This window comes from Strongylocentrotus purpuratus, unplaced genomic scaffold (genome assembly GCF_000002235.5).
Source record: "Strongylocentrotus purpuratus isolate Spur 01 unplaced genomic scaffold, Spur_5.0 spur5_scaffold_16, whole genome shotgun sequence".
NCBI lineage: Eukaryota > Metazoa > Echinodermata > Echinoidea > Camarodonta > Strongylocentrotidae > Strongylocentrotus > Strongylocentrotus purpuratus.
Window position 1 is genome coordinate 19,388,390 of NW_022145601.1, and position 23,422 is coordinate 19,411,811.

General features: G+C 35.8%; 1 protein-coding gene across 1 annotated transcript; it reads right to left on the reverse strand.

Annotated features, from left to right (window-relative positions):
• Positions 1-5,352: 5,352 nt before the first annotated feature.
• LOC589832 (zinc finger MYND domain-containing protein 12) lies at positions 5,353-15,717 on the reverse strand. Its single transcript, XM_789464.5, has 7 exons — positions 15,539-15,717; positions 14,399-14,543; positions 13,476-13,647; positions 12,793-12,962; positions 7,852-8,098; positions 6,795-6,940; positions 5,353-5,824 (listed from the first exon to the last, which is right to left on the reverse strand). Exons 1-7 carry the CDS (start codon positions 15,643-15,645, stop codon positions 5,675-5,677), a joined length of 1,137 nt encoding a protein of 378 aa, XP_794557.4. The 5' UTR covers positions 15,646-15,717; the 3' UTR covers positions 5,353-5,674.
• Between the last annotated feature and the right edge of the window lie 7,705 nt (positions 15,718-23,422).

Here is a 23,422-nt window from a genome sequence, read left to right on the forward strand (position 1 = left end):
GAATTTACGCACAACTTGTCACCTTTCTCTTTTGCTGAGAGTATTAAAATGGTACCTTTAAAGTTGCTCACGCGTGGGTATATAGAGGGCAGCACATTGAGCCAACAGGGATTACGCTCCTGTGGGTACTAGTGTCCCTTTATGTGTACGTCCATACGGGAGCGTAATACCTGTTGGCTCAGTGTTCGCCAAGTTGCCTATTTCACGAACGACTATATACCAAGGCATGAACATCTTTAATGTTTGGTTGAATTCATTTTCAACATCATCAGTGATGTGAATATAGACCTTTATGAAATAATAGTATTCTTTTTTTATAAATGTATTATATTTTATACAGAACAGTATGTTTACTTTAGAGGAATATTTCTGAGAATTTAAGTTACTGCAAGGCTTATCTTCAATGTGAGAATCTGTGTATATCTTGCTGTATCGCTATTTTCTTTAATTTGCGTTTATTTATAACTCTTTTGCAATTGTGGAGGGAAAGATAAGGCACTGCACAGGTCACAAAAACTTGATAACTTAAAAGTAAAAATGGTACATATATGATAATTTGCAAATTATACATATTTAGGGCTTTTTTTTTTCTTTTCATATGGGAAAAGATTTACTAATTTGATCATAGATCATATACAAAAAATGTAAAAAGTCTATGGATAATTGGGGTGATTTGTACCATGCGCTAACCACAAACTTAAATTTTATACCAAAGGAAAGATCTCTAAAAACTCAAAACTTAAAGCTTTGAAAACCGGAAGATGTCGACCTGAAAACTAGCTATCGATATCAACTTATGTGGAGTATGCATATTCACAATGACATTGTATTAATTAAGCACAGCTCATCTCCTCAGCAATATAGGTGAGCAGGGGGTGTTTCACAAAGATCTTAAGTTGAACTTATCTCTAAGTTGGACTTAGCAGTTATGGAAAGCCGTTAGCATCTTTGAAAATATATTTTTAAAGTTATTTTAAAAGGCATAAAATGTTGATTCAAATCATTCATACTTTCTATTATCAAGGAGATTTCATGTTCTTGATGTGGAATTTATTAAAAGTCTAAAATACTTCAATTTTGGCTTTTGAATATATTTTATTTTAAGGCTACAAATGGCTCTCCATAATTTTTAAGTCCAACTGAGAGTTAAGTTCGACTTAGGATCTTTGTGAAACACCCTCCCGATCAGCTCCAGATGTTATTTCTTCAGCATATTTGACCCCTGTTTGAGGAGTGCGAAAAATTAGGTTTTAATCTGCTTTTTGTGCAATACTGAGAGGGAAAATATCTATGACCTGTATTCCTTTATACATGTATTTGTATTCTACGTTCATTCTGCTGCCGTTGGTATTAAGTTGTATTTTCATCAGATGGGATATTTAAGAATTGTTTTCAGATTGTTTCATGTGGAATGTAATTTACTTCCCAGGCCCCTTTGGATATTAAACGTATTTAAAGATGAAGTTGAGTTCTGGTCATGCGATGGCATTGTGAAAGAAACGGTGTGGAATCGATCAGAAAAGGTTGATCATCTAGCATATAAGAATTTGTGTGTATTGCAAGGTTCTGGAATATGGCCAAGTCTTGGTAAAGTTACAAACACTGTACACAGTTAGATGTATATGGGACTACACAAACACGTGGCGTAAAAATCCTACCCCCGAGTTTTACGATGTTACATGATATATTTAGAATATGAACGCATTCGAAGAGCCATGCTTTTCAGGGAACATGTCTTATCTAATGTTCTTCCTCACTTGCATAATAAGAATGATAACGCTCACAAGTTATTTTTCACCTCTTCCCAGAACTCAACCTTCTCTTTAATAATTTGATTTGCATTAAAGTTGAGTTCTGGTCATGCGATTGCATTGTGAAAGAAACGTTGTGGATTCGATCAGAAAAGATATATCATCTAGCATATAACTTTGGTGTGTACTGCAAGGTCCTGGAATCATCAAAATATTTATTTTTTACTCAGTCTTGGTAAAGTTACAAGCACTGTACACAGAAAGATGTATATGGGACTACACAAACACGTGGTGTAAAAATCTGTCCCGATTTTTATGATGTTACATGCCATATTTAGAATATTAAGGCATTTGAAGAGCCATGCTTTTCAGGGAACATTTGTTATCTGATGTTCTTCCACACTTTGCATAATACCATGATAATGCTCACAAATTATTTTTCACCTCTTCCTATGCAGAACTCAACCTTCTCTTTAAATGCAAGTTTTAAATTAAATGCAAGCCCAGAAGTCATAGTGAGATTGCCTGACATAGCAAAAGTTTGTAGCTTCATTTCTGGCTTAGCAGTTAGAACTAGTCCATTTGATGAGATAATCAGTGAGCATTCACTTCCATGTAAACAAACAAAAAATTAAGAAAGAAAATAAAACCTATGCTTTTGATTGGAAATTTCAAGTGATCGATTGCAGTAGTTGAATGGTCTTGATTATCTTCCATATGTACATGTACATCATCAGATTTCTAAAGATTATTGACAGAAATTTAAAATCTTTTAAACTTGGATCAAGGAATCAAGGTTGATAACACTCAAATGTGTGTGCTTACACACAGTATATTCTTTTAAATATATTTTTAATTACATACACTGTATTATTATTTATTTGTGTTTCAATATATTTCTTTAGTTACAATTTGTTAATATATGTGGGATATAGTATTTTGTTTTGGGGCACTTAAATCATTTGTAGACTCTAAAAGTAATTTAAGTGCCCAAAAAGGAAAATGGCATTGATTTTTTTAAGGAATAGAGGCTAATAAATTCTTTGAACCTCGATTGATTTTCTCTATTGATAATTCTTTTTAGGGTATGATAATTTAGTTGCTGCAGATTCAATGCAATTCAGGTTTTTGTTAGGATGTACAATGTCTTTTATTTGTTGTGCCTAAATTATTCTTTGTTTTTATTACTGAAATTGCCTTTATCATTTATAATTTGACTCAAAATCTCAAATGATGCAATATCCATTGGCATTATAGTGTCTATTAAATTCCTTTGTTAATTTCCGAATGTCTGTGGGTCATTTTAAGTTCATACTTCATTTGTGTTCATATGTTTATTTTTTACTGCAATTTATGATTTCTAAGTTATCTACCTAAGAAAGAGAATGTGAACATAGTCATTATTCATTATAAACTTAAAGGTAATACAAAGTTTTGGTATGGGTTTATGAATTTGGTTCAAATGAACATATTGGAAGCATATGCAATCCTACAATATTCAGTGATCGTTGTCGCGGTTGAAATAGAGTCTAAAGAGATGAAATTGTAAATAATAAACTCTTTATGTTGTATAGCTCCCTGTCAAGATATTAATTTAGCTTTAAAACAATGTTTCTAAACTAAAATCGACCGATTGGCTATTCCCATTTGGAAATTAAATATCAAAACTGCATATTCTGACATTTTCATGTTTGCAGCCTATAGCCTACCATTGGATGGCTGCCTATAGGTGCTATCAAAATGTTAAAGTATCGCTATGCGGCCATTTTCAAAATTTCCCAAAACTTTGTTTTACCTTTAAGGTCACAACCTCGGGCAGAATGTTGATAACAAATGCAAAATATAACAAGTGAAAATTAAAAAGGAAAAATTAGAAATAAAAATAAGGAGATATAAATATCCTTTTGAGCAATTTTGTCTGCCATTAACACAGTGGATTGCAAAGGATACTAGACAAAGGACAATGTAAAAAGATAGAAGCATGCAGAACCATTTCAAATAAATATCTGTTTATTTTCAAGTGGTAAATGTATTCTTTATACAATTGATAAAAGTTTCTATTGAATTAGAATGAATTGTTACAAATGGAATAGACTAGAATGGACCAACATATTATTATACATAGATATTTACATTTTAGCGAATACTTTGGGTGTGTTACAATTGCTGCTCATTGCTTAGTTCCTACATAACATCTACTATAACTTTAAATTTGCTCACGTTTCTCCTTATCAAAATTCTCTCTTTCTTTTTCATTATTTATTATGTGCTTAGTTTTCCTTAACAATTAATAAAAGTCAATATATGGCTACTTTATAGACAAAGAGAAGAAAACGGATTAAACGGTAATGAAACGTGCATGCACACTATCTACATGCCAAAAGAGTGGGAACTAAATGTAATTAAAATTGAATCTGTAGTGGTTCCAAAGCAAGTATTGGTTGGAATTTAATCCCTCCCCCCCCCCCCCTACAAAAAAAAGGAGGGAGATATTTTGTAAATTCTAAGGTATTATCAAAACTTTTCGGACTTAGTCAAGAAAGTAGTTGAATTAACAATTGTTCAATAATGTTCAGTCACAATAATAAGAATGGTAATTCTGCTGCAGTACTAAATTAGTCCTATAGATTTAGATAACAGCATCAGAGTTGGTATCGCAACTGATTACAATATTACCCAGTCATTAATTGAGGCAGGATATTTCACGCTGAAATTTGTTTTTTCAACCATTCCTTGAAAAACAAGTTGCATAGAAAAATAACTTTTAACACAAGGATAGTCAATTGCATAGCAGACATTCGCAAATCATATTTGCAAGCCAACATTTATGTTAACATTTAAATACAGAACAAAGCCAAGGGCTTTTACGTCAATAGCGGCTTTCTGTCTCAAAACCTAGGGTCTCATGAGTCTCATTTCTTTCTTCATGTTCGTTCCATTACATCATGTCAAATTTGGCCATCATTTATAAAACATACTTTTTACCAAGTTTAACAATTGTGATAAATAGCCATGAAAATGTTGATTTCAACTGTTTAAGTTCGGAAGAAAATTTCCAGAGACTGCTTTGCTATTTTGAAATGGACGGCAGCATGTTTCTTGCAAGGTGTACATAAAATTCATAAGGGTGAGCTTTGTAAAGATAATGTTTATAGAAGTTTCACCCAAATCCTGTGCACACTAGCTACATGTAGTTTCCCAAGAATATAGGCTAGTAAACGTCCATGAAAGAGGACATGTTTATTTTCCATTTCACCTTCCCCATGCAGAGGTATTCCAGAGACCACTCGGTGGATTTTAACATGGATGGCCATACTTGGTATCATTGGTGCATGATGGGTGTGATAAAACCTTGTAACTGAAAAAAGTAAAAGTTTCACTAAAGTGACAGAATGTTCATTTTCAAACATTGTATGAGCATTGTCCACCTTCTCTATACAGGTTGCTTAAGGCAGTATTTTTGTAGATATCGAGGGGTCAGTGACACAAAGACGTAACTCCATTTTGGACATTTTGAGAAAAAGTGGTTTAAAGATGGAGGTCCACTTGGGCCTTAAGGAGTTAAGTCTATGTTTCGCTAGCCATTGACTTTAATGGGGTGTTGGGTGGAGTTACCGGTAAGTCTTTTTTTTTCTGGAAAGCCCACATTTTTCTGAACATTTTGATATCAAATATTCATTCCGTCAAAATATGGAGTTGTGTCTTTGTGTCACTGAACCCTCGGTTTGCACTACATGGTTTTATCAGAACATCAAGTGGTCCTAAGCTAGAAGATGATTGGTCACAAAAATGTCAGAAACAGAGTAAGTCCTTAGCTTGAAGTTGATTGGTCACACAAAAATGCCAGAAACGGACGGAGTTACAAGAATTTATCACCCCCACCAACATCATTTCAAGGTCGGAATAGAATAGGTCAAGGTGTTTTAGTAGCCACCAGCAAGGAAGCCTTGCTCCTTCTGGTTAGGTAATTCATGCAAGGCCTGACTGAAGTTTGCCACGTGACCCATCAGCTCTGAATCCTCTTCGCCGGACGACTCCATCAGCGCTTGACATTTTTCCGTGAGGTCTCTTGCCTGTGAAGGATAGCAAAATAGAAAGAAATGAGAATTGTTTGAAAGTCCTTCGGTTTGTAGAAGCATGAAGAACTGTCCCGTCAGTCAAAGAGTAAAACATTACTTTACTTATAGTCTCGTAGTCTCTTAGACTACTTAGACTCAATAACATTATTGATGCAGGGCCCACTCTTTTTATTTTGATAATCATAATAATTATAATTAGATCAGTTTATATAGCGCAGCTACTATATGAATATACTCTACTGCAGTGTCTCTTGATATAGCATTTCGACTTTAATAATAATAATCATTTTATATACCATATAAAGATTCTAAGATTAGTCTTAGTCATTTTCTGCTTTCGCGTACAATGCAAGGACGTAGTGGTTGCGCTTGAAGTTAACAACGGATAGGCATAGAGTGAAGTGTGTAATGCTCTTAGATGAGTAAATTTTCCTAGAGTCTACAAATAAATATATTTTTAAAGCATATTTTGTTAAAATGTCTCTTTTTGAGAATTGACATGGGGATGCATTCATAAAAGAAATAGTGACTGTTTATTTTCTGGGTCACGGGGAAAAATTATAGCTCCTCAGTGATCTCAAGACTGCACTATTTCCCCTTGACCTGGTTTAAGATTACATAGGGCAATAATTTTATCAAACTGTGCCCCATCAGAGCAGTCAACGTTTGTATATCATTATTACTACTATTAATAAGGGGATTTCCCCATACTCACCCTGGAGTATTCTTCCAGTAAGAAGTACAACATCCCAAGGGCGTGGCAAACCATTAAAAAGATAGTGACTGTTTATTTTCTGGATCACAGAGAAAAATTATAGCTCCTCAGTGATCTCAAGACTGCACTATTTCCCCTTGACCTGGTTCAAGATTACGTTGGGCAATAGTTATTAAACTGCCCCATCAGAACCCTTGACATTAGTATATCATTATTACTACTATTATAAGGGGATTTCCCAATACTCACCCTTGAGTATTCTTCCAGTAAGAAGTACAGCATCCCAAGGGCGTGGCAGACCAGCGCCATGGTAACCGGATCTTGAGGATTGCTTTGCTCTCGGATGTCATGGATGGAATGTAAGACTTGATTGGCTTCCGCTTCTTGCGCTTCATCTATAGATATAGACAAGATCCAAACAGAGAGTAATCAAAACGTTAAAAGAGAATTAAAAAAAAACGTTAAAAGAGAATAACAAATATGTTAAAAGAGAATTTTAAAAACGCTCAAAGAGAATTATGAAAACATTCAAAGAAAATAATATAAACATTCAAGAAAATAATGAAAACATTAAGGTGAGTACATACTATACATTTACATATATGGTTGGTTTTCTGGAAATCGTTTCATGACTATCTGTAGTGACAGATAAATTCACTGGTATAAAAAAATAATGTAAAAATTTACATCCCATCTGTAAATAACCATGCACAGGTGACTGATAATGCAGATATCCGCACCAAAGTGGCAATGAAAGGTTACAATCTACTTTTGACCGATATTCAAAATTCCTTCAATTAATATAATGTACATTGAATATAAATGATTAAACAGTTTCGGAATATTACTAATGGAAAGATTGCATAATGATGTCATACAATTTCATGAATTCTAATCAATTTAATCACAACTGGGATTTTTATGTACAACAACTTGATGACAAACCTTTGCAATTTCATAATATATGCCCCAAAGATTCATGACAAATAACCGATCAATAAAGGCTAGAAATGTGGGATGGGTGGAAAACGAATTAGATTTTGCAGACACTCATTTTTTCATCCCTACACTTTATAATTTTATCAAGTCACCCATGGCTGCCGAGATGGTTGCTACAGCAATCACCGAGTTGAAGGACCGCAATGGCTCCTCGCTGCAAGCAATACAGAAGTATATCGCTACCATTTTTTTTTATCATTATTTAATTTATTTTACCCCCCCCCCCCCCCCCCCCCACCCCCAAAGTCCAAAATGCCATTTTTACCAACCTGATCCCAATCCTACCAATTACCAAAGAGGGTCTTACCTAGTGACTCTGGTTTAGCTTTCTTCAGTTCCACCGCCACGGCTCCTACCCCTGCTGGCGTTTCCGCCCGATGGGTGCGCGCCCTCACCAGTCTCAACAGATGGGTGTGCCAGATGTCCGTTACCCGCCCATAGAGGGAGTCTGCAACGTCCATGTGATTCTGACGGAAGAAGACGTTGGCCATGTGAAAGTAGCCGCCCGAGGTTCCGATGTTGTCCGTGCCGTACTGCTCTGAAGCATTGAAGATCTGTGATGAAAGAAGTTATGAATTGATTGTATTATCATTGGTATTTCATAAACTTTTATTTTCTTTGTTATTAATGACGGAATAGATTTTTTAATACAGGGGTTGAACAGAAATAGTATTTGCAATAATATATATTCAGGGTGGATGTTTGAATGAAAATTTTCTTGAGGGAAAATAAAAATTTCTCTTTTTTATTTTTAGTTCAGAGCAAATGGAAGGGGACCTTGGCAAGACCATGTCACAGAGTTACCAATTTGTGTTTGGTTGAATCAGGGGCGTACGCAAGATTTTTTCGAGGGGGGGGGGTTAAAATTTGAAAGTTTGACCCCTGAACCCCCCCCCCCCCCCCCCCCCCCCCCCCCTGTGTATGGTCTGGGTTGAATCATCATTTGTACCTCTTTGTGTATTTTTTGTTATTAAACATTTGCTCTAGCAACTTGTAATTGCGTCATTTTGTCAATGATACAGGGTGAATGCATGGGATGTCATTGGGTTTTAGGAAAGGACTATATGGTTAAAGGTTAAAGTCAGTGTTAGGGTATATAGTGTTTGGTTCAGGGTTTAAGTTAGGAACTGGTTTGGTGGAGGATTTTGATGACAAAGCAATTTTGTCACCAGAAAATCATAGACCCCTTTTTCATCTCTGCTAACCCTTTAAAAAAAATTATGAAAGGAATAAAAACATGGGAATCTTTGGTAGTTTGGAGTTGAATTAAGCATGGTGATCCAGGAATATACATGTATGTTTTAAGGAACTTGATGGGCTATTTTAGCAGACACTTAAACTAAGTTGAAACCTATACTGTCATGAACATGCTATATGTGTCTGTAATTAACCATTGTTAATCGCAATCACCATCATTACTGTTTCGTCCCATGTAGCTTCTATAGCTAATGAGTCTTAATCCCTTATTAAGTGCATGCACTACTAAATGGGTACTAATGAAAGAGAACTTTCTTTGTTCTATTCAAATGCGAGAGCATCCCCATGCTAATCTGTCCCTTTGAACATGGTTTCCACACAAAGGCCTTTGTGCTGAACATCTACACACACTCCTCTTAATCATACTTGAGTGGATAACCTACATTTTGCCATATAAAAGGCTCTTGTAATGAGTCTCTATATTTATGCAGTTTTTCTTCTGTCAGACGAAGTCAAAGACAGAATGTGTAGTGGTTGGTCTACAGGCCGACACGTTTCTCAGCATACTAGAATTAAGATTGCTCTAAGAAATAAAGAAAACTAGTAAGAATTCATCAATTTTCTTGTAGATACTGTCTAATGTTAAGACCTGCACATATGGAAGCTTCCTGTTTGGTCATACCTGCCAACCTGAGACAAGAGAAATTAGGAGTAAATTTTTCTGGATGGACTACGAGGTCGCGAACCACCGAAGGATTGGGGTAGTAGCCCGTAGATTGGGGGGGGGGGGGAACTAACGATCACGTTCGGGCTGCGCTGTGTATATCTTCTATGAGCGCGAGCGCGGATGTTGGCGTGATCTGGTTATCAGTGCTGTGTTATGCTTTAGTCTTATACATACATACATACATATTGGTATTTATTGAGCGCCTTTACATGAACATGCTCAAGGCGCTTTACATTTCGAAATACAAACATAATAGTTATATACTCTCCAAGTGCATTACACTCTAAAAAAAAAAAAAAAATTAAAAAAAAAAAAATTTAAAATTTAAAAAAAATCGGAGTTTTGAGGCATGCATTCGGAATTCGGAGTTGGTATGAAAAATGCGGAGGAACTCCGCCTAAATCGGGGTGGTTGGCAGGTATGTGTTTGGTTAATAATAATAATAATAATGTAACTTATACCGCGCCAAATCCACTCTGTGGAGTGCTCAAGGCGTGGGGTTGGTTTCACTGAGCCAATAAATATCCTGTATATTTCTCATATTTTTCCCACATTCATAAACTCAGGGGCCCGTATTCTGAAGTCAGGTTTAACTTTAAACCTAGGTTTAAGTCTAGTCTAAGCCTCGCCTAACTCTCAGATTTAAACCTAGGTTTAATTTTGCGTTTCTGAAGTCAGGTTTAACTTAAACCTAGGTTTAAGCCTGGTCTAACTCTGTGGAAATTGTACACATATTTAAACCTGGGGTACACCTAGTTTAAGTCTGGCTTAAGTCAGGTCTAACTATTTGTTGGAAATTCAGAGGAGAAGAAGACACCATTAAAAGGCATTACGACGAATTATTGCAAATAATGAGACCGGAGAGACCTCTTGTGAAAAGAAAAGAACCTTTCATAATCATTGCGACGATGATTTTTTTGCATCGCTGTTGTTTTTTAAATACCAAACAAACAGCGATTTGCACCGACTCCAACAGTACAAGGTGACACACACATCGCTTGCGGATGAAAGTGGGCCTTGCGATTTTATGCCTTCGGCAAGTTTGAACATTAATTTGGATACTTCATTTGCTTATTGAATCTTTATGCCTAATATTTTCTAAGTCTTAAGATTTTATATTTTATATAAGATTGTGTGATTTGTATAGTACGACAATACTTGAAACTAAAAAGTTGCCAAAGTAAATCGACAACACGTATCACTTTGTTGCAGAGGAAAACAAATAAAGTAGCCCCATACCTTTAGTTTGACGTTATGCTCACGTAGTTTTGAAACTGTGAGTGCAATGCACATTTTTGAATTGGGTCCCAACGATGTAAACAAATGCGAGTTAAAATAAAACTGTAGGCCTAAGGTTGAATTAGAATTAAGAGTAAATTAATGAAGAGCTAAATCTATATCTATAAGACAATCATGGATTAGCATAATTAAGAGCCAACGAGTGTGTTAAGCCGGAACTCTAGACCTAGTAGAGTTTTGGGTAGAATCTAATCCTACAATTTCTGCCCTAGATCTAGTCTAGACTCTAGACCGATTAGGCGCGCCTAGTCTATTAATATTATGATGTCAAAACATCCATAACATCCTAAAGATGCCCCGAAAGATGCATATCCTGATATAGAGGTCTAGATCTAGATATCTAGATCTAGACCTAAATAAGATTAAAATGACTAAAAGAGAAATGATCACAAATACCTTCTTGATGCAGAATAACTAGTCCAAAGTCAACATTGAAGCTCATATAATATGGTCGAATTTCAAGCGTTTTTTTTTAGGACAATGCAATATTTCTGAACTGTGTGTATACTTGAACGAATGAATGCGCGCACGATCGATGATGCGCGCACGGTGACCAAGAAGGAGATCGTGATACCCGAGGTATCCGATACCCGACACGTCGGTTCGAAAAAGGATTCCATTGTCCTAAAAAAAAAAAAAAAAATCAAACAAATGAGCTTCTGCAATGTTGACTTTGGACTAGTTATTTTGCATCAAGAAGGTATTTTTGATCGTTTTTAGTTTCTCTTTTAGTCATTTAAATCTTTTTTAGAGCATTTGTATGATGTTCTGGAATTGTAGAATCCTGATTTTTGTATTATTTATTTTTCGTAAAGAACAATTCCACCTCGATTCAGACTTTTTCAGCAGTTTGACAATAAATCAAAGGGTAGAACAAAACAAAAAATCAGGTCATAACGTTCAATGGTTGCTTCGAAAGAGATTTGTTTGTGTCGAATATTTTAAATTGAAGTTATTAAATTTGCAGCACGAAATCCAGCTATAAAAAAGCCTATATCAGCTACCCTTGAAGATGGACGAGCTGTACTGAGCATGTGCAGTAGAAGCAGACTACATCTCCATGGTAGTTAAACCTTGGCTTAACTTTAAACCTGGGTTTTAGACTTAAACCTGGGTTTAACTAAACCTGGCTTTCAGAAACTGAAATGATACTTAGACCTGAAGTCTGGCTTAGTTAAACCCGGGTTTAAAGTTAAACCTAGGTTTAACTAAACCTGACTTCAGAATACGGGCCAGGGTAATCACAATATTAGCATTAATTCTAATTTTTGTATATAAATTGTATCCTTAAACAATTGATTCATCCACTCATGCATGGCCATTTGTTAACTGCACATATATTCACAAAATAAACATGAACCAGGGGCAGTATTCTGAAAACAATGTTTTTTTGCTTCCATGTTAGGGTAAATAATGTAAATTGTCATAACAAACTGGAATTGCACAGAATTAACAATTCTGATTGGTGCTTTAAATAATTTCTTTTTGATTATGTGTATACGCAAATATCACATCTGGAATTATTTGGATGTTTCTTTGTTTCTGGCGATATCAGTAAATTGATGACCTCAATTAAAAGCTGTGGGTCCCAATCTCTACAGTGAATTGCTGTCTAGTCTTATTAATCTCCAATAAGTCTCTAACTCGTTTTATTTATTGTTCATTAAGATTAATGACAAATTGGTAGTCTAATTCCCAGTTATATCCAGCCTGTTTGGTCTACTAGTACTATCCATAAGGTCTTGATGATTTTTATTATTCATGACTAAATGATTATTACACCGAATAGGTAGTAGACTTTCGACCGAATGGAAATTAGACCAAATGACTATTAGCCTAAATGGACATTAGACCAATTGATAAGTAGAAAAGATGATTATGGGACCATGTGGGCTGGGTGCAGACCATATGGGAATAGACCAATCGGGTAGTAGACCAACTGGTTGTACATAGACCAAATGGCAATAAACCATCAGCTCTCTCACACATCAGGCATTCTCTCAGTAAATACAGTATTGAACTTACATCGTCAGCCAGGTTCCTGAGCGCTTCTTCGTAGTTGCCTTCTGCTGCATAGAGCAGTCCCCAGTTGCGGTAGAGTTTGGACTTCATGGCATGACTGGCGTCCGGCGTCTTCACCACCGTCCACTGGGCTTGGGCAAGGTATTCCTCAGCTTGCTGGAGCTTGTGAAGCCCTGCATCATGCAACATGAAATTAATAGTGAAGCTTTCAGAACTAAACTCTATCGATTGATAGAAGGAAAAAAAAAAAAAAAAAAAAAAAAAAAAAAAAAAAAAATCAAATTTGAGATGGGTAGATTACCAAATGCCAGGGAAGAGTGGAGCTAAACTAGCTGTTGTTTGTCATACTTTGATACAATGCTTGTGAGAGAAGAATACGTTAGTATAAAATGGAGACATATTGCCTCCCAGATACAATGCTGGGAAGTGTTTCACAAAGACTAAGATCCACTTTAAGTTGGTCTTAAATATATGGCAGGCCATTCATGCTACTGTTAGCTCTCACCATTATGATTTGTGACCATGATTTGTATGTCCTTGATAGACCAATGCCAGTAGAAGCTGATAGCAAACAGTGGCATGAACAGCCTGCCATAGTAAATCCAACTTAAAATTGATCTTAGTCTTTGTGAAACACCCCCCTAGTGAAGAAAAAATAAGATCACTGTCGAATGAACGGGTCATACCAATGCTTGCTTCAGCCAGAATGAGGTACGAAGGAACCAATTCTATGCTATCCAGCCCGTGTACGTCAATGCTGAACCTAAGAGATTGCATAGCCGCTGGGACCGCCTGCTCGTGCTTGCCTTCAAAGAGTAGCTTCTGGCCTGTTGTCCTGGTGAGCTCTATCATGTGTTCCTGGAGAAATTGAAAGAAAATTCAAGATTGAAAGTAATGGCAATTTCTGTAGGTCATATCATCTTACCGGGGGGTGTTTCATAAAGCTGTTCATAAAGTTACGCATGACTTTACAAACGATTTGTATATGAAAAGCCAAATGGGATGCTCAATCATTATTAATTGCATCAACTTAAGTTGAACTGTGCAAATGTAGATTAACATTTTTATTATAACAAACATTTTTAATGCAAAGTATATTTTTTGCCATAATTTAATTGAGGTTACTGGAAATATCAGGAAAAAATTTGGGCATCCTACCTGGCACTTCATATACAAGTCGTTCGTAAAGTCATGCGTAACTATACAAACAGCTTTATGAAACACCCCTTGCAGAGTGAGGATAAGTGTCCGATTGTTAGTGGAGTAAAAAATGGCATATCTGTAGACTCTCAACATTTTTCACAAAATACATGTATAACCCCTTTTTGCCCAAAACATAAGTACCTAATGTCCTTAAAATATAATCCTACTTTTGGCATATCAAGTAGAGATTCACATATTTTCGCATAATTTACCTAAAGCAAATTGCAGTTTCCTCTTTGAAATATATGACCTTTTTGTGCAAATTGTGATCATGAAGTGTTGCAAACATTCCAAAAGAATTATCCTTTTTTGCACGTAAACTTACTTTTTTTTCTCCAAATTTTACGTCTACTGTCTAACCTGTCCACCAAATAGTGATCTGATAGGTGAAGTAGTAAGATCTTACCCTTCTCTCGAGCATCTCGGCTTCCTGCTTCCTGCGTTGCTCCTCCGAGGAGAGGAAAGATACCTGGGTGGTTCTGAGAGGGATGAGGAGCTGACAGATCTTCTCATGGATCCCTAGCCAGTCCGCTTGCTGGTGCTCTACTCCACTGTGAAGGTAATTGCAAAATATTTCAATATCAATAATTTTTTATTTGTATTTTAAAAATAATTTTCATTGAGAAAACAAGAAAATATAGATCCATGCAAGTACAAAGCAAAACAGAGCCTAACTAAATTGCACCAAATTTTTCATTCGCAAAGTTGTCATTTTTAAGGTCATAATAGTATACTCAGTGCAGCTGCACTGAGTAATATGACCTTAAAAATGCAGTCTGAGCCTCTGGCTAGAGTTCCATAATAAAGGAGCGAGTCACTAGACTAGAGAGTGAAAAGAGGCTGTTACTTTTTGAAACGGTATACCGTACTACTGTCGGTCTAGATCTATTTTTTTTAACATTGTGCAAAGAGGAGAACAAAAGGTAATGCAATAATATGGCCGAGGGTCGGAGGGTGATTACAGAATTAGCATAACAATGTCAATCATGATAATGCATCGTCATTGGGATTGATAAGCTGATTATCTGTCAGAAAGCAGAAAGTCCATCCTGAGTGATGATATTTAGATCTAGAACTAACAAAATAAAAAATTAAACAAGACAAAACAACTCAACATGTAGGCCTCACGCAACGACCAGATCTAATATAAATAATTCATTTGGTTTTAATTTATTTATTTTGACTAAGTAAGAATAAGATTAAAAAGAAGAAAAGAAATAGATCTACGACTACGAGTATGAGAAAACTGATTGACTGGAACAGTGCAGTGCCAGTTGAACATCAAACAAATCAGGTAAAAATGGACCAAAATATATGAAATACCTAAGTATATGTCCATTCATAATCATATTCGTGTCAAATTAAATAATACATCATTACATGATGATAGTATGTGATCCTCTACGTACGACTACTACGCCTACGGAATTGCGGAAGAACATATAACTGGCCTAGGGGCTTACACGAAATACAACGTGTGGGACATAGGTGAGATGAAAATGCGGAAAGTACAGCAGTGTTTACTTAACATTTACTTAGTACTCACCAGTAATACGTTACTCTGCATCTTGTACATTGTACAAAAGCTGGTTTCTGGCAAAGTTCACATAACAGCTTAACACCTTTTGGATTTGATAATGGATTTAGCGTCATTTTAATATATTTTTTACTCGAGATTCGTAATGTTTACAAATAATATTAGCAGACTTATTTCGGCGTTCCGTTGCTAGCCAAAAAAGTTGCCAACTTGCAGATCAAATGGCTACGGGTTTCAGCAGCACAGCTAAGACGTATTCATGTAATAAATTGTTAGTACAAATACGATAAGATCAAATTTAATAAATTAATATTTAAAATATTACATTAAAATATTTAATCATAATTCATAGAAGTTTTAGACATGTTAATGTACAATTTATAGGTTGCGCATTGGAGATTGTCCCTAGTTGTAGACTGGCAATGATAAACCTTTCAGAAATGGGCTCTATGACGCATCCAAATATTCTTCATTGCATTATCATAGATGCGTCATAGAACCCATTTATTTTCATTTTTTCTCTTACCTCTTCAGAGGGACTTGAATATTCCATTTCAAAATACATGTAGACTATTTACAAAACAAGTAGAATGAAACATATGAATTATATGCATGATCAACATAATTTCTTAAAATGATCATTATAACATTTCTATTACTTTCTTAATTTCTTCATTATCGAAGTATCTTATATTTTCTTTGTATTTTAAATAACATTTCAATGATGAAACAAAATTATTTATTTACCTCTTTGGATTGGCTGGTACTTCCCCAAAGTTCCGCTTTATGTCATCTTTGTATATTACCAGTTGTGCATAATTTATCAAGAAATTAAGTAAAGTAAATTTTCTGTTATTTATTTTAGAGATCTTTATCCACTCAATAACATTTTCATACCAATTTCAATTTCTATTTTATAGATGAATTATAAAATTCTTGAGATAATTTCCCAGAAAATTCTTAATTTCTTGCAACGAAATATAAAGTGCTCAATAGATTCTTTTTCACGGCAAATTTCACATTTGTTAGACTGTGACGATTTTCCATGTAAAGAGATTGTCTTTAAAGGGCAATATCCTATGAATTAATTTGAAATTATATTGTTTGATATTATTGTCTCTTATCTTATTAAATTTGAACTGAAATATATCTTCCTAAACAAATGTTTCTGGTAGGCCTAAAATATTTTGCAAAAAATGAAAACCAACTTTCTCTTTTTCTTTTCTAGCATTAAATTATAGTAACTTTTCGCTTTAGTACATTCAACGTTTATAACATCTAAAGTTGTCTCAATATAGAGAACATATAGAACCCATTTATGAATATCCAGGCCACCCTACTGAAATTTTTCAGCAATAAAAATAAAAAGATAATTTTTTCTTCTTCTTCTTCTTCTTCTTCTTACATGTTGCTCCAACCAACCGTTCCACCAATTAACCAACGATGGCCATCATGATATCTAAGAGTTTTGCAAGTTGTTGGTGCTATACAGAATTTATGATTGCATTTGAGTTTATTCATGTCCATTCCCGCCCCAGCTTGTGACTGATGGACAAACAAGAAACATTTATTGTTCAAAAGTTAAAATTCTTGACAAAGTTTCATTTTGTTCTTCCAGTTATCCTTTAAGAAAAATACCTAATGTCGGATTTTAAAGGTACTATGTACAATTCGCAGCCAACATCAAATTCTGTAGAGCTTTGCAGGAATTATAAACATATCATGGATGTCCTATCTGTGATTTTTAAACGTTATCAGTATCCTAATATTCAAACTCAATTCAATTCAAATTGGTTTATTAAAATACTTTCATTGCGGCAAAGCCGAATTGCGAAAATTTACAATAACACAGTGACAATTGATAAAATGCATCAGGTAAAACATGGTAACATTACAATCAAACTATTATTCATTGATACAATGTCCAATCACGATGGATGAAACAGAAAAGAGATTGGAAAGAGAGAGAGAGGACAAAAAAGAAAGAGAGAGAGATAGAGAGAGAGAGGGGGGGGGGGGGTGAGGAAACTGCAACTGGGATGTAGGAATACAAGGAAACAGAAGCATAGACAGAGAGGGTAGAGATATAATGATGAAGGAAAAGAGTTAAAGAAGGAGGGTGGTATAGAGGGAAAAAGAGAGAGGGAGGGGGAGAAGAGTAGAGGAACACAACACAAATGGGTGCAGTTATTTATCATGATAAATAGATTACACTACCTTCACATAAATATTCACATACTGTTATATAATACTGTTATATAAATTATGCAAGGAAACCCGTTTACTTTCTAGACTTCACTGTCAGACACTATTGAGTGACTGACTGACTTTTTTTTTCTTTGGTAATAGCATACATAAAATGAGCTGTAAAGAGTACATGAGCATTTGTTTACATCAATAACCCAATTCTTTTAATGGCCAAAGTTAAACTGATTAAATCTTTGCGCAGCACAAAACGCACGACCATTCGGTATAAGGGTATGAAAACCAGACTATTAAAGTCAATTCGATCACTAATGTTCGTTATATTCCAACTTAAAGACATTTTAAAGCCCTTTTCATTTGAGGGAAGTTCTAAACTAGTATTGTATTTCAAATGCCGTTGGAATTTAATCTTTTCATTTGTTGGCCTGCAAATGGGACATAGCACCTTTAATTAATTTTGTGGATGACAAAATATTAATTGGGTGGTTCGACATCTGTTTTGAGCTTTCAACGCTTCAAACTCTTGCAATCTCAAAGACTTTCAAGAAATCAACTCAAAATACCTTATGTATCTATTGAAACCATGCTCGAATGCAGTTATATGTAACTGTCATGACGTTCACATTCAAAAGATGACGCCCCGGTGACGCCCCAACACAACGCAATTTAATTATTTTAGATCCATTTTTTTTTGTATTATTGTGTTTACTTTTTTTTTAATACTGGGCAACCCACTGCTCAACATGCTAGGACGATTACATTTCCAACTTGGATGGTAATTTGCCCAATCATGCCGAAACATTGAGTAAAATAATTGGAGTTTAATCGGGGAAACCTGTAAGTTTCACCGCGGACACGTAATTACCCTCACGTTGGAGAGCTTTCGGTCAATATTCTAAATGTAGGCCCATTACAATATATATATAAGTACCGTAGTTGATGAATTTGATTATGATTGGGGCTTGGGCTAGTGTTTACTCCTATAATATTGCATGTTCACAACTGAATTTAGGCGAGTAGCTTCCGACCATATAGCGTCAATCACGATGCAAGAGGAATGAATGAAAGATGAAATTTGTAAAACTGAAATTAAGTAGATTTAAGTGGGAAACGGTCTAGGTAAATTAGATGTGAGAAAACAATAATCTATCATAGGCTTATAATTATTATAGGGGAGTTTGGTGGAGAGGCGGTTTGATTTTCTTTCCACTTTCCTTGCCATCTCTCTCTGTCTCTCTCTCTGTCTCTCTCTCTCTCTCTCTTTCCCTCTATCTCTCTCTTTCTTCCCCCCTCTCTCTCTCTCTCTCTTTCTCTCTCTCTCTCTCTCTTTCTCTCATTTTTTTAAAAATCGTCGCCGACCTTTTCACATTTACAGAATTTAAAATAGCTAAGGGAGGTTTGTGTCTTTATCCTCTATATCTGTGTGAATCTCCGCAATCGTTTCAGTAGATATGAAATTGGTTTCGAATCGGTTTAGTTCATCTCTTGCAAGGGTCAGGAAATCGCAGGTTCAAACAGAAAATCCGTTTGATGATACATTTTCAAATGGTACAAAAAGTAAGAAAGAAGACAGATATACACACAGAAAGAAAAGAAAGAAAGAAAGAAAGAAATTGAGGAAGAAAGAAAGTAAGAAAAAAGAAAGAAAGAAACAGTCAAATAAACAAACAAACAAAACATATACAAAAAAGAAGGAACGACATACATTTTGGTGTGCGGATTTAACTCTATAAGGTTTCAAATTGTAGAGGGCAGCAGACAGAAAATGCGATCCGATGGCCCTACCTACTTCTCGAGATTCGTATACTAGTACTCCAGTGCATGGAATGCATGTACATACGGACGTGCATTATTGGAACGAATTATATTAATTATTCATGAGCAAAGGAAAGATGACTAGCGAAGGGCATTGAATGAGATAGTACATGTATTTTCGTAGCACTGCAGTGGTTACACACACCTCTTTCTTTCTTTTTCTATTTTTGTCACCCCCCCCCCTATTTTTTTAAATGATTTAATCATGTTCGTCTTCTCTCTCTCTCCTTCTCAGAGAGGGGGAAATAAAAGATCGAGTAAGAGATTCTCCTGTTACACAATTCCCATCATTTCTCTGTCTGTCACCCTTTTTCTCTTCTCCCCCCTCTCTCTCTCTCTCTCTCTCTCTCTCTCTCTCTCTCTCTCTCTTTCATTTATTTTATTTTTTTCTCAGAAGGGGGTGGGGGGGGGGGGGGGTGAAAGAGAAGGAGACAATTTTTGTTTGTCATATTTCCTCTCCGAGCCTGATTTGCAGATGATCACGATGATCACCATAATTTTGCTGAGGAGACGGAAAGAAAAAAAAGGGGGAAAAAGAAAAAAACATGGGATCTGTCAATAAATAGATTGAAAATATGATTAGACATTTGAAACAATACATAGCTAATTAGGATTTGTAAGGCGCCAAATTCACTTGGAATCAAATGATCAAGGCGCACCTAGTTTGCATGCAGATAACCTTGTCAGTCGCTGTGCGTAACAGTGTCTGCGCTGTGAGACTAGGCTGAGCGCACTCTGCATAGGCTACGAACACACCCTTCTTCTTTGTAAGGTTTTATTTGGAAGTCATGACTATTTTTTGCCAGACACGGACAGAGCTAGGCTCTGCTCCAGGCTTACCGATGATGAGTGGGGCAGCATCATTTTCTTTGCTTGATCGCGTGTTCTTATTTTAGCAACATGGTTAGCACATCATGGAAGGTAAGAAGGACCCCCCTCCTGTTTCGGGGCTGGACTAGGGACCTGGGCAAACATCTAGTTTCACGAACCGTCATAAGTACAAGTTCACCGACATCCCTTTGAAACGCGTGTTAAGTCCACAAAATAAAAATAGTCATCTGTTAAGTTCTGTGGTTAAAACTGATGGATGCGTTTCAATGGGTTGTCGAAGAACTACTTATGACGGCTACGTGAAACGCTACCCAGTAAGCCAGCTTATATCACTGACTAGTAGTTTGCAGGCACAACGCCTTGTCAGTCGTCGTCCGTAATAGTGTCTGCAAAATGAGACTACAATGGACTGTAGATGTGCAGCCAGAAAATGAGAGAGATAGTCTAGGCTGTGTTTGAATACATATATCAGACTGCAATGAAATTTTTGGGGTCTTTTTACAAGGCTGTTGCAGTACAATATCACAAAATATAACATGATCTAAGTAAGTAAATTGAGAACAGTAAGTTAGCAGTTCTGTCTAACTGCAGATATGCAGAGTATTTGCAGATTGTAGGAATCTTTGATTATAAGAATAATATTCATAATAATAAGGAAAGGTTTGTGAATGCAATAAAATAAAATTATTCAAAACGTTTGGTCACAAAATAATGTAAGTTTTCTGTAGACAATTGCATATTTAGGAACTGCGACGAAGTGTCAAATTAGAGTCGGTGCTTGCAGGCTAATGCCTAACTTCAACGTTGTACTAATCCTAACCGTTCCAAACCAAACCTTAACTATAACCTAAAATCCAAATAGGCAGCTAAACTAACATATTCAAATTTAATGCATTACTTTTTTGTTTAACAAAGGTTGTTCTTCAAAACATGAAAGTGTGTCGAGTTTGACCGACAAAGCAACAAGTAGTGTATGGGGTTATCAGGCGGTGGAGGTGGGGCATGCATAAAATAAACATGAAGTGGATTAGTCGTATTGCTTTATGTGGATAGAGGATTATGTGTGCCCCAAGTGAATGGCGAAAAAAGGAAAATAAAGAAGAGGATAAAAGAGACGAAAGGCTGGAGACAAAGAGAAGTTCTTGCACCCTCTTCCGAGCCTTCCCTGACATAGCAGCAATTAATGTATGCAGACTGGATTTCAAGTACAGTGGTTTATTCAATAGAATAACTTGTCACTGTGTCCCAGGAAAGGATTAATTGGATCTTATCTGTAAAAACGATCTCATAAACATTCAAGATTCAATACCCTTCCACTACATGAAATGAAATAAGTAAAACAAAATATATGAAATTTTGACCACGTAATACATCATTGTAATGTTTGGATGGTATACGCTATCGAAGTTACCTTAGGTTAATTTTTTGCATTGCGATCGCGTTTGAATGAACAATAAAAATCTACGAAGTTTTTATTTATTTCTGATATTTCTACAGGGTGGCACATATCAACAATTTGGTGGTCTTCCACGAGGCCCTGTTTGGTAAGAACAAAAAAATAACAGCAGCAAAAACAAAATAGATAACTACACAAGCATATAAACAGGTAAAACACACATTAATTGGTATCCCCATGAAACAATTGATCATTCACGAATTATCCTTGATCATTTACAAGAAATATGTGAATGGAATTTTCAATTTAGATAGGAAATACTTTTTAAAAAAAAACAACTAAAGAATAGATGATAACCACGTATTTCAAAGAAAGAAGAAAAAAATGATTGAAAGTGTTCATTTTATAATCCGATATAGCTTAACACACGGGATTCCAAAATTGTTATATACATATTTACATTCAATTGCTCTTTAATTAATACACTTAGGTTGTGTACAAAAAATGGATTCATTACATGTATGAATACATGATATAACGACCATGTAAACCAAATTTAATAATTTTGCAAATAGGAAAAATAGGTTAGCTGCGCTCGACCCCCCCCCCCCCTCCAAGTTCACTTACACGTCATCTACAGGTAACAGGGCTTTTAGAGCATGTTTAAAACAGTTCAAAGTAGGTGACATTTTTACAGAACTTTCAAGTTGGTTCATTACTCTAAGTGGACTAATAAAATACACGGTGGCTCTTAAATGAAATTCCAAATACAAGAGTGTAAAAGCAAATTACTAATTAGAAAGTAATAGTAGTAATAAGCTTTTGTTCATGTATTCCTGGACTCTAAACTCACTTAATAGTTATAATCACCCATTTCTATATTGCCCATTATGGAAGTATTTCTACATAATTATACAACACATTTCATACCTTTTCTCCGGGGGAAGGGTTGGGATCATCAAAGCTTAAAATCAATCTTAAAATCCAATATTGAGATCGAAAATCGAGTTAAGTTGATGAAACACCGCCGGTCTTTAGCATGTTAAATGACAGTTCATATGAATAAATATTTTTAATGGAATAAAGCAGGGACGCGGAGCGTGTCTAAAAGTGCGGGGGCTGAGCAAGCTCGGCCCGGAGGCTCGGTTCAGGAAGAAAAAAAACATTCAAGGTGGTTTGTTGGGGGATGCAAGACCCGGGGAACGCAACATTAAAGGGAACATAAAGAGGGGAAGATCAACCTTTGCATTCTGCCGAGGCGCACTTTGACAAATTAGATTAGCCAGACACCCACCCCCCCCCCATCTCTCCCTGGCTCCCGGCTTTAGTGGCCCATGTTGCATGCAGCCTACAGCGTAGTTCATGCAATCGATTACTTGTCGATATCGTCAATATGAAGTCGATCTGTAATGTCAACAAACTTTACGTGAACTTAATGTCAACAAACTTTTTACGTACGCTATATTTTATTACGTCACAATACCGTCTAGACAGGTACGCGCACTGACCTATAAATAATACACTATGCGCGATGCGCGCAGTGTGATGATGTAAATAGAGAGAGGTCGTGGTGTCATCGACCTTGACCCATTTCTAAGCCCACGGAGTAGGGCCAGGCCTAGACTAGGTCTTGGAATCAATAATAC